Source organism: Pristis pectinata, chromosome 21 (assembly GCF_009764475.1).
Source record: "Pristis pectinata isolate sPriPec2 chromosome 21, sPriPec2.1.pri, whole genome shotgun sequence".
In the NCBI taxonomy this organism is placed as follows: Eukaryota; Metazoa; Chordata; class Chondrichthyes; order Rhinopristiformes; family Pristidae; genus Pristis; species Pristis pectinata.
In genome coordinates, this window is record NC_067425.1 from 31,813,249 (window position 1) to 31,825,555 (window position 12,307).

The following is a 12,307-nucleotide window of genomic DNA, read 5'->3' on the forward strand; positions in this document are numbered from 1 at the left end:
AGAACAGGGTGACAAGGATAATTAATGTGGGGACACAAGAGACTCCGGAAGCTGGAATCTGGATCACGAAACGAGCTGCTGGAGAAACTCAGCGGGTCAGGCAGCATCTGTGGAAGGAAATGGACAGTCGATGTTTGGGTTGAGACCCTTCATCTGGACTGTGGAAATGGGATTACTGTGAGCCAGCATAGACTCAGTGGCCCAAAGACCCTCCTTCTACATCATATGAAACTATGAAAATATTTCTCATTGATATTGGATTGTCCAGTAATGCAATGTTGCATGATCCAGTTTCGAGCCAGGTGACCCTTCAGGTAGTTGCACACTGACCGCTCTGAAGCGGTAAAGTTGGTGATGGGTCACACCAGGGTGATCGGGCACCTGGTTTCAGTTGAACCAGAGTTTAGGTCCTAGAAGCTAGAGGGCCTTGCTTTGCAGTAACACTCCTGCAATCTTGGAGCCCTGTTTAAATGATTACCACTGCATCGTAACCCATACAGCTTTCTGTGCATGCAGCTCATCAACTCTATTGCCACAGTTTACCCACATGCCTTTTAAACCCATCAGTGTCCTCCTTGCAGTCTTTGTCTGCTCCCAGGTTCTCCACATGAAAGAGTGTTGCTCATCAACCTGTTGTCCATTAAATTTCATTAAGAACCATCTGCAGAGTGCTTTTCCCCAACTCTGTGAAGATGGTTTCAGTTGAACAAGAGTTTAGATCCAAGAAGCTAGACGGCCTTGTTCTGCAGCACCACCTGAAATGTTCCTGTGAAAGCTACGTATGGAATCACATGCATCAGTGAGGTTTTCATACTTAAAAATATAGAAAATCAGTTACTGCATTGATCACTTGCAAGTTAGAGAATAATATCTCTCCTTGTTTCCCCTGTACACATCTTACCTTGTGATGATATTGAGTGTACCTGACAACTTGTTTTGCTTGTTCATCAGCTAACTTATTCCCATAGCAGTGGAAGTGGCCTGCAGTATGTCCCGGGATGTGTGACACCTGTATTAATGGTCGAGTCAATAGTAATTCGTAGATAGTCTTCCATGTGGACAAGTGTGGAAATGGTTTTTCTCTATTCTGCTCAGCTTGAGGAGCATCAGTTCTATTATTCCATATTTCTGTTATACTATTAACACATTCAGAACATTGACCAGCATTTACATGAGCAGTTACTGGAACCAGGATGTCAGCCATTTCAGTACTAGGTGGTGTGTTATTGCACTTATTGAGTGCGCTCTGAATTGGACAACTACTAATTGAGTGCAAAGACCTTAAGTATTATTGTTATAGGTGTCTATCAGTACCCTCACTTTAGGGAGATTATACTTCATCAAAGATTAACTTACATAACCATTTAGTCTCTTTTCTGAAAGAGTTTAGCTGTCAATAATCACCATTTCGAGCGGTGGGTCCCCCTCCCAACCAAGGAGGAGATGCCTTCAGCTAACAAAACAGATTAAACACAGTTAATTTATTTCAGATGAAGCACATTTATTTGAGGAGTAAATTCTAACAGTGATTGTAATTCTACAAAGGATTTCCAAACAAAAGTACAATTCTAAACTAGAAAACCATACCAATGAGGTGCAGATGAACATGTCGTCCATCGCAGAAAGGATGCTCTGGAAGAGACCTCCTCGGGTCGAGGTTGAGCAGTGGACTCTGTGTCTTCATCTCTGTAACTCCTCCCCACCTTTACTCCCTTCTAATGCTTGTATTATTTTTTGCCAGTCACCTAGTGACAACCTCATCTGCATGTGATGTTTTCACAACTGCATTGATCAGGTCAGATGGCTGGATCCTTAGGTTAACATAGACAATGTTGTTCCTTCTGATTAGGTTGCACTCTCAGTTAAATCAACAATAGGGTTCTCTGAGCCTGGACAGTACTGTTTCCCAAGAGGATGGCTAAATAGTACTCGTTAAAAATTAACAATAAACATATTAATCTGAGAGATTTTCTTTTGCTCTGCTAAAAAGCTGAGTTTAGTAAAAAGTGAATATCCATCACAATCTGGCTTTAACACAGAGCCGACACGGGAGTGGACAGAGGGTGATTCCGAATCTGGCATCCCTGTAGCTTGGCCTTGGCTCATTTTCCGGGAGATGGAAAGTGAATCGTTGGAGCATGGACATGAAGAAGATGAAGAGCTCCGTCTTTGCCAGCCGCTCCCCCAAACACACACGATGACCTGTAGGGAGAGGGGCAGGAGTGGTTAGTGTCCCAAGAGAGGGACTGAAGATCACTGCCAGGTCACACTGATTGAACAACAATGGCTCGAAGTCCTAATATCATCTGCCTTATCCAACCCTGTGTAATTTCATACAGAAGTAGTGCACTTCCAGCCTTTATCAAAGTTAAGCAAATGTTTATTCTACTTATTGTCTTTAGTCAATATAAGATGTACTCTTCAGCACGTGGGTGACCATAAAGGCTTTCAGCAGTTACATGTAGAAGTTAATGAGGTGAATTTTACAAATCCAGGAATAAGCCATCAGCCTCCCTCTGTGGAGTCTGGGAGATGGAGCTGGATATCCACAACCGCAGCTCTGCCTTCTGGTACATTTAATGATCCGCAAATCCCACCTTACCTGCAGAGAATGGGATGAAGGCTTCTGGCTTCACAAAGTTCCCATCCGAGTTGAGGAAGTGTCCCGGATTGAACTGATGTGGAGTCGACCAAACGTCTTCATCAAACAAGGCCGAGGAAAGATTTGGAATGATTGTTGTTCCCTGAAAGACATTCAAAGGGACATATTAATCCACAGCATATTTGTAACAGGCCCTCCACGCTATGAGGAGGATTCTTGTATTCTGGCCTTTAGATTGAGGGCTATGAATTGCAGTCCCAATGACCCACCAGAAGATATTCAATCTAACTCTGCGGTACATTTCTTCCTCACTGCTACCTGGAGCTTATGGTCCATGACCAATGCTTTGGGAGACCTATTGGCACAAACGTAAAGAATGGAGCCATCCTCCCAATCATACAGTAATGCAGCATGGAAACAGGCCCTTCGGCCCAACTGGTCCATGCCAACCAAGATTCCCATCTAAGCCAGTCCCACTTGCCCATGTTGGGCCCATATCCCTCTAAACCTCTTCCTGTCCAGGTACCTGTCCAACTACCACTCAAAGACACCCTCTCCCAGTAAACACAGACAGCAGCAACACCTACTGGGGGGAAGGGTCGCCAGCGAGGGAGAGAGATATTTGATTCACCCTGCTTGACGTACAGGGAGGCGCTCTGCTGCATGGAGCCAGGAGTCACTGAATGGCTGCCACTAGGAGAGTTCTGCAGGAGGTAGTCAGTGGTGTGTTGGCTACAGCAACAATCTCTATATCATGCAGTAATGTCACAAGAAGTTTCACAGTTCCATTATTTAAGCAAATAATGTAAGACATGTAAAGCCATACAAAGGTATTAATTCACACTGGCACACTCTCCCTCTATCGCCCTCCCTCTTCCTCTCACTCAATCAGTCAGTCGCACACATCTGAGGCACTCCACCCACACTCCCTCGCTGTTGACCCTTCCCCCCACTACGTGTTGCTGTCTGTGTTTTCTGGGATAGGGTGTCTTTGAGAGCCGACATCCTTGTGGGATTGGAATATTGTAAAGTTTGTGCATTCCACTAAATCGGGTTGTGTGCCTTGTAAAGTAGCTCAGCTCCCATTTTACTGCATAATTCTGGGTGAACAACACACTGACATATTTCAGGTACTTCTGGATAACTTCACAATGGTTTCCAGGAAAGACCTGTGGGCAATAGTGCCCATTTGGCACGCCAACAACTTCCAAAGCCCAATTTTTCAGTAACTGTGCTTTCAGAGTCATCCAGTGTATTGAGGGTCAGAAAAGGAGCTGAACATTGAAGATTAACTTTAGATTGTACCTTAGGGATGGTGTAACCCATGACCGTGGTGTCTCTGTATGTTTGATGAGGTAGTGAAATTGGAAGAATATTCCCTAAGCGTTGGATTTCATGGATAACAGCATTAGTGAATGGCATTTCCTCCCGGTCTTCCAGCTTTGGGTTTCGCTCCTTCCCAATCACTCTGTCAATCTCCTCGTGGACCTGAGCTGCAGGAACAAAACAAGAACAGAAATTTCGAGCTTCAGTTGAAAGAAGGAACTTGTGTTTTAGTCGTCTCTTTCCTCCGCTCAAAAAGTCCCACAGAGTCTTATTGCTAAAAGAAATTTCAGCAATGTCGTCACAGTTGTATGTTAGAAAGTAGACCAACCAATTTGTACATTGCAAGGTCCGATAAACACCAGTGGGATAAGTGCTTAGAGAATGGGTTTTCATGAACTGATTGTTTCGAAACCTGGTGCTGATAATTGGATCTTTAGCCTGAAAATTAACTGAAACTTTTCCTCATCACCTCCTTCTCCCTCTTTTGACACTGTTGCACTCTTTCTCCACACCTTCCATCCACACCAGTGCACACTTGGTAATGGGACTGGCAAAGACGTTGTTACACTTACACTGGACATCTGGATGTAGCACCATGAAGAGCAAGCCCCAGTTCAGGGTGGTGGAGGTGGTCTCTGTACCTGCAGCAAAGAGGCTAATTAATGACCCAATCATCTTGCTCTCCAGGAAACTTGTATTCGGTGTGTTCTTCATCTAAGATGCAGTTAAGAAAACCAGTGTTAATATGTAGAATCAAAGATTGATCATAGGAACAGTGCTGAAGTCAGTCATCCTGCTTTAAATGTATCTGGAAACAGTATAATACACTGGTGAGGTGACAAATGAGCACTCAATTGTGGCCAAGACATTCTAGGAGAGGGTGGCTACAGTTACAAGTAGAGTTTGGATAGGCTGGGATTGTCCTCACTGGAGCAGAGGAAGCTGCGGTGTGAAAGGGAAGGAATAGAGGGATTGAGATTAGCGGAGATGGGCAGAGTACTTTTAGATGGTGAGGGATTGAAAAGCGTGAGTGTTCAGAGGGAACGGTGTGCCCTTGTGAAGCTACGGACCAAATGTGGGGAAATGGGACATGTATAGATAAAGGTAATGGTCAGCATGGACGTAGTGGGCCAAAGGGTCTGTTCCTGTACTGCGCAACGCTATGTTGACTCACTAAAAGTTAAGCTGCTGTTAACATGCAAAGATATTACACGAGTGTTTGAGTACAAGTGTAGAGACATTTTGCTCCAATTTTATTGGTCAACTGGAATGTTGTGTAAGAGATCTGGCCACGTTACTTAAGGCCAGGCAAACAACACTGCGTGCAGAGTGCTGCAGTTACCTTCCCTGGAAAAGGTTGGGAAATACAACTGGATGTGCCACTAATCATCACCTACCTTCTCTTGTTCTGCTAAGAAAGCATCAATGAAGTCCCTGATATCATGTGGATCCCATGATTGCTTATGCCTCGTGACAATTTCTTGCAAAAACTGATTGATTTTCTCCTGATTTTGAAATATTTTGTTCTGTGGCCCTGGGAGGGAACACAGGAAGGGGAACGCATTCGCCAACTGCAACAGAGACAGGGTTTGAAATTAAATACATTCTTTTGCATTCTCTGATTTTTCTTAAAATAATAAACAAAAAGGTTAATTTTGACAGAAATACAAAATCAAGACAGGATGTGACGGGCAGAGTTGGCGACGCCAGATCCAATAATCTGCTGTCTGATTATTCGCCGCTGAGCACTTTGTGAAGGACACAAAGTCTCAGCTGACAGGATTGAAACATCTGTGATGTAGGGAGAGGGATACCTACTCTGTGTGTGTGTGTGTGTGTGTGTGTGTGTGTGTGTGTGTGTGTGTGTGTGTGTGTGTGTGTGTGTGTGTGTGTGTGTGTGTGTGTGTGTGTGTGTGTGTGTGGGTGGGTGGGTGGTTTCGGGTTATGACGCTTCATCTGGACTGAAAGCTGGAAGGGAGACGGCCAGTATCAAGAGGTGGCGGGGAGGGGCGAGGCAAGTGATTGGTGGATCCAGCTGTGACAGGCAGGTGGCAGGTGGAGGAGGGGTCTCTTTCCCCTCCTTCACCCACTGCATCTGTCCATCACCCACACACTCCTTCCACTGGGACCCTCCCCTGCCCTCCCCTCCCTACTGTCCCTACCTGCCCTCCCCACCTCCCTCCCTTCATCCCACACTCCACCTTCCTGTCCTATCAGATTCCATCACCTGCGGCCCTGGGTTGCCTCCACCTCTCGCCTCCCAGCCTCCGTCGCTATTTCTGCACCTCCATCCCTCCTCTGCCTGCCTCCCCTCCTCACCTGGATCCACCTACTGCTGGCCAGCTCTTGCTCCGCCCCTCCCCCTCACCTCCCCTCAGTCCCGACCAGAAATGTCAACTGTCCCTTTACTTCTATACATGCTGCCTGACCCGCTGAGTTCCCCTGGTGTTTTGTGTGTTGCTCCAGCTTCCAGCATCTGCAGTCTCTTGTGTCGCTAGACTGATGATGTGTTGGCTCCCCCTCTCCCTCTACACTGGAAAGCCATGGCCAATGCACTCTAGGTGCCTATTGTCGTCATTGTGTGGACATCCGTCACGGGATGTGAGCCCCAGCAAGGTGCCTGCTGTGCCCTAGGCCCTCTTGGCAGCAGGAGCAAACCACCCGGGCCCACGGCCGAGGAGAGGGTGGAGAGAAGATGCTGCAGTGATTGGAATACTGAGTTGGAAGTGCTGTGTGGTGACTTTGGACATAGGAATGGGGAGAAGATGTTTTGATACCAGACCTCAGTGATACACGGGTGACGTCAGGGCAAAGAGGGCCCATGAGGGACCAGGGGCAAAGCCAAGGACAGTGCTGAGGAGGAGCAACCCTGGGCATTTAATCCTTGGGAGGCAGGGGAGAGGAGGGAGAATCTGAGAAGGAGTGGGGGGGGGGTGGGTGGTGTTTAATACAGCAGACGGCTCGTGCCGGGGTGAACAGGTCCTCGTCCACCCAGGGGTGATGAGAGTGTGTGCCCAATGTATGCTGGGGGTGGCGGGTAACAGCGGGCCGTGTAACACGGGGAATCCAGCTGGAGATGGAGGTCGAGGGAGGGCAGGCAGACGAGGACGGGTGCAGTGTCCGCTGCATGCTGGTGGACTGTACCGAGGGAGGCCAGCACCCTCACTGGAAAACTGGCGCCAGAGGAACGGGCGTGTGAGCTCCCAGTGGCTGCCGACGGGGTTTCGAGGCCACTGGCAGAAGTCTGCTTTACACGCCTCCTTCATCTCACCCCCACTCCACCAGCAGACCCATGGGCTGGGGTTGACAAGGCCAAAAGGGGGCAGGATATGATGGACAATTAACCAAGTCGGATATTGCAACATCAGAAAGCTGACACACAACATTGTACGGGATGGGCTGCAGGACAGTGTCAACATCCAGCTGTGGGAAACACCAAACAAGAGTCAGTAACCAGCAATCAATTGGCTGGAGGCTCAACTCTTCCTTTAATCTAAAATCAGCTATGTGTTTGAATCTCTTCAGTGTTGAGATTGAGCTGAAATCTCCCATAGCTATCAACACTCTTTACAATGAAACTGACTCAGAAGCTTCACCAAACTGACATCCAATTCCTTGCAAACTATCAAAATATCTCAGTCATCATATCTATTAATGAATCCCAACATGTTGGTTTGCAAACATATTCCTTTCAGATACCCATGTTTTACTGTCCTTTTTGGAATATGTTACTTTAATAATTTATATGAAATTATAACACAGGTCACCAGTTGCCGCATTAAATTACGAAGGTGAAATTTTAATTGATCTGTTGAATTTCTTCACTCTGAATTGATCCCAATGTTGTTCTGAATATCATCAAGATTCACAGTATTGTCACAGTGATTCCCCAGATTACGTTGTATTTCTGATCACTTTAACATGTTTGGGCTCTAACACATCACCTGGTTGTGGATGCCCCTGGGTCGATTGGCCAAGGAATGAGGGGTGATGGACCTATAGCTGATACTATCACACAAAGGCATTTTCTTCTGCCATCTTCCTTCACTCGGGCCAGAATCATTTCCTCGTGATTGTCTACCTCACTGCATGGATTGGATTATACTTGGATTGTTTCCTCTGGAGCGTCAGGGGAGACCTGACTGAAGTTTATAAGATTATGAGAGGCATTGACAGAGTAGACAGCCGGTATCTTTTTCCCAGGGTAGCAGTGTTGAAGGACATGTATTTAAGGTGAGAGAGGGGAAGTTTCAAGATGTGCGGGGCAAGTTTTTTTTTACAGAGGGTGGTGGGTGCCTAGAATGCGCTGCCAGGAGTGGTGGTGGAGGCAGATACAATAGAGGCATTTAAGAGGCTTTTAGATAGGCAGATGAATGTGCAGAGAATGGAGGGATATGGATCAGAAGGGTTTAGTTTAATTTGGCATCATGCTCGGCACAGACATCATGGGCCAAAGCGCCTGTTCCTCTGCTGTCCTATGCTGTGTGTGCTGCACATCCTGATCTCCTCTTCAAAAGGGCACCAGTTTGGAAGAGAGCCTGCCTGCTTGTAGTCCAGGTATCTCTTGAAAGCTGAACCAGAGGGGAGCCCACTCCAGAATAATTTGGGTTATCAACAAACACCTCGTCCCAGACCACCACCTTCAGGACACAGTGGTGCACTTCTTCATTTCCATCAGCTGTGAGAAGCAAGAAGAGAAAAGATAACAGTGCCTCCACTCAGATGCCCAGTACTACCTGCACAGTCCTTTAACGTCCTCTTTCCTGGCACCTGTTCTATTATCACCTCTCGCTAATATTTCATGAGATAGCCCTCCTCACAAATTTTTAGAAAAAAATCAAAGGAAAAACTGCAGATGCTGGAAATCTGAGGTAAAAACAGAAAATGCTGGAAACATACAGCAGACAGCGTCTATGGTAAGAGAAACAGGTTTAATGTTTGAGGGCCAGGAACCTTTATGAGAACTGGGAAAGAGAGAAAACAAGTTAGTTTTAGGTTGCGGATAGGGTGTGTGTGTGTGTGTGTGTGTGTGTGTGTGTGTGTGTGTGTGTGTGTGTGTGTGTGTGTGTGTGTGTGTGTGTGTGTGGATGGATAGGAGAAAGAGAACGGGGTGAACTTATATCAATTGATGGCTTCACTAACTGCTGATGAAGCCATCTGGTTATCAAGGATGTTACAAAGAGAGATGAATAGAGAACACAACAGAGGAATATGTAAAAGCTGTGAAATGCAGAGCTGCAGGGAATACCCAGTAGATCAGGCAGCGTTAGTGGAGTTAGAGACAGAAAACACAAGTAAAGGTTAGGCTCCCACTCCGACCTATCTATCTGTGGCCCCAAGCACTGTTATAATGAGGCCCACGACAAGCTTGAGGAATAACACCTCAACTTCCATCCAAAATGCTGGAGGAACTCAGCAGGCCAGGCAGCAACTGTGGAGGGAAATAAACAGTCGACGTTTCAGGTCGAGACCCTTCATCAGGACTGGAAAGGAAAAGGGCAGAAGCCAGAATGTCAGGGGAGGGTGAGGAGCAGGTGATAGGTGAGTCCGGGTGAGCGAGGGAAGTCTCATCCAGAACCACTCCCCCACTTACCTACCGTCCCCTCTCACCTGGACTCGCCTATCACCTGCCAGCCTGTGCCCCTGTGCTCCTCCCCCTCCCTCTGAAACGTCAGCTGTTTATTTCCCTCCACAGATGCTGCCTGACCTGCTGATTTCCTCCAGCATTTCATGTGTGTTGCTCCAGATTCCAGCATCTGCAGAATCTGTTGTGTTAACTTCCATCCAGACATGTTCCAACCTTCTGGGCTCAACATCAAATTCAACAGTTTCAGGTAATTTGCTTCCTCTGTTTGTAGCTGAATTTTTGGATTCTGCTGCAGTTTTTCCATCTTCAATACTAAGTCAGTTCTTCTCTCTCCACTACCACCGACTGAGATAAATTTGAGGCTGACTACTAGGCAGAGGCCTACAATGTCCACAAGTGGTACGTTCATTGTTGAATCAACAATCTGCCATACCTGACCCCAAAATCCACCTTCCAACACAAAGCTTTCTTCAAGTATGTGCAAAAATCGAAGGAGCTTCTCATCACGATATTCAAAACGTTCTCCGAAGACAATTGAGCAGATAATGTTTGCGGTCGCATAAGTTAGATAGAAATGTGGATCAAAAGGGAGACCTGAATAAATGATAAGAAGTTATAATTTTTCCAAGTAATGACGGCAGAAATAATAAATTCTGAAACTGTAAAGAAATAGATTACAGGAAGAGATTTATCAGCCTCTCAACTCTGGTCTGCACTAACTGTTCACTGCTCGATCTCATTGTGAGGCTCCCATTTCCGGACATTTTGGAACACTGCTTAAAAGCACACAAGGTTTTCAGTTATACAGCCTTGGTTACTCAACATTCTCCTGGCCAGCCGATGATATTCCTTCTTCGTTAAACCTGAACTCATTCAAAACTGTTGCACGGTAGTGTAGTGGTTAGTGAAACACTTTACAGCGCCAGCAACCCGGGTTCAATTCTGGCCACTCTCTGTAAGGAGTTTGTACGTTCTCCCCATGTCCGTGTGGGTTTCCTCCGGGTGCTCTGGTTTCCTCCCACATTCCAAAGACGTACAGGTTAGGAAGTTGTGGGCATTCTATGTTGGCGCCATAAGAGTGGCGACACTTGCGGGCTGCCCCCAGAACACTACGCAAAAGATGGATTTCACTGTGTGTTTCGATGTAGATGTGACTAATAAAGAAATCCTATCTTATCTTAAGCCTCATTCAGACACCACCCTGTTCTCGTTGGTTTCAGATTCACCAAAGGCTCAATCTTAAAAATGTTGACTCCTTCCATGGCATTTCTCCCAATCTCTGCATCCTTTCCCTGCACTACAACCCTCTGAGATCTCTACCTTTCCCCAATCTCTGGACCCTTCTACAACTCTCACCATTTTATTTACTCCACAACCAGCTGAGCCTTCAGCTGTCTGGGTTCCAGGTCCATTTTGGGCTACAGGAGAGTCAAGAGTTAAGGCGCAGGTTGGGTTTATGAGTAAAAGCCAAAGTTCAGATCAGGGAGGGATACTTCTGCTCCCACTTTGCATGTTCTCTAACACTGGTCATTTCCAGTTCGATACCTCCTCACCTCCCTCTGCCTTTCAGATGCTCTTGTATTGTGAATTGGTTATAACCTTTGATCAAGTATTCGATCACATGTCCTAACGTACCTTGGTTGACTAATATCGTGCTTTTGATCTGGGTGCACTCCTGTGAAGCAGTTTGGACCTATTTCACCTTGTTGGAAAGGCAACGTCAATGTCAATGTTTGCCGTTTGCCTCAGAGCACTATCAGAAGCAGCTGACAGAACTTCTAGAGGAGGCCCTGCAGCATCTTAAAGGAAAAGATTCAATATTACCACAGCTTATTTTGTACACCCACCTCCTGGGTGACAACTCTGGATCCAAAGACCTTCCTTCCATTGGCAAAAGGGCTAGAAAACTGGAGATGATTTGAGCTAAATTGATTCCACCTCAAACTGATGGATCTCTTCAAAGTGTCCATTGAGAGGAGAGGGGAGGGGGTAACATTCTGTCTTCTCCCCCCTCCCATCGGGCAGATGATACAAAAGCCTGAAAGCACGTACCACTAGGCTCAAGGACAGCTTCTATCCTGCTGTTGTAAGACTATTGAATGGACCTCTTGTACCATAAGGACAGGCAGACAGGATAGTGTAGCGGTTAGCGCAACGCTATTGCAGCACCAGTGACCTGGGTTCAATTCCCACCACTGTCTGTAAGGAGTTTGTATGTTCTCCCCATGACGGAGTGGGTTTCCTCTGGGTGCTCCGGTTTCCTCCCACATTCCAAAGACAAAGGGGTTAGGAAGTTATGAGCATGCAATGTTGGCGCTGGAAGCGTGGCGACACTTTCAGGCTGCCCCCAGCACATTCTACAAAAAGGTGCATTTCACTGTGTGTTTCAATGTACATGTGACTAATAAAGAAATCTTATCTTACAAGATGGATTCTTGACCTCACAATCTACTCTTGTCATGGCCTTGCACCTTATTTGTCTACCTGCACTGCTCTGTAATTGTAACACTCATTTTGTTATTGTTTTCCCTTGTACTACCTGTTAGAGGGGAAAGAATAGTGAGGGCTAATAACTAGTAAATAGGGAGCTGGTTTGCGCTAATGTGATAACGGGTAACCATAGACAAAGCCTAAGAGTAGAGGCATGGACTGCAGCAGTGATGACACCCAAATTTCAGGAGCTTCATTAATTATGTTAAAGTGTGCACCCATTGTTGTAACAGAACATCAGATTTACTGTGTGACTTGTGGATAATCATTTTATTCTGTAAAAAAGACCCAGTTTGTTTCTG

At 46.2% G+C, this 12,307-nt stretch overlaps 1 protein-coding gene across 2 annotated transcripts in view; it reads right to left on the reverse strand.

The window, feature by feature from the left end:
- Positions 1–1,486: 1,486 nt before the first annotated feature.
- LOC127581141 (cytochrome P450 2D15-like) overlaps positions 1,487–12,307 on the reverse strand; it is a 39,980-nt gene continuing 29,159 nt past the window's right edge. For both annotated transcript variants that reach the window (XM_052035176.1, XM_052035175.1), the window contains exons 4-9: positions 9,949–10,109; positions 5,326–5,499; positions 4,501–4,642; positions 3,908–4,095; positions 2,603–2,744; positions 1,487–2,202 (exon numbers count right to left, since the gene is read on the reverse strand). In XM_052035176.1, coding sequence (XP_051891136.1) covers positions 2,018–2,202; positions 2,603–2,744; positions 3,908–4,095; positions 4,501–4,642; positions 5,326–5,499; positions 9,949–10,109 — 992 coding nt within the window. In that variant the 3' untranslated portion in view covers positions 1,487–2,017. The remainder of the gene's footprint in view (positions 2,203–2,602; positions 2,745–3,907; positions 4,096–4,500; positions 4,643–5,325; positions 5,500–9,948; positions 10,110–12,307) is intronic.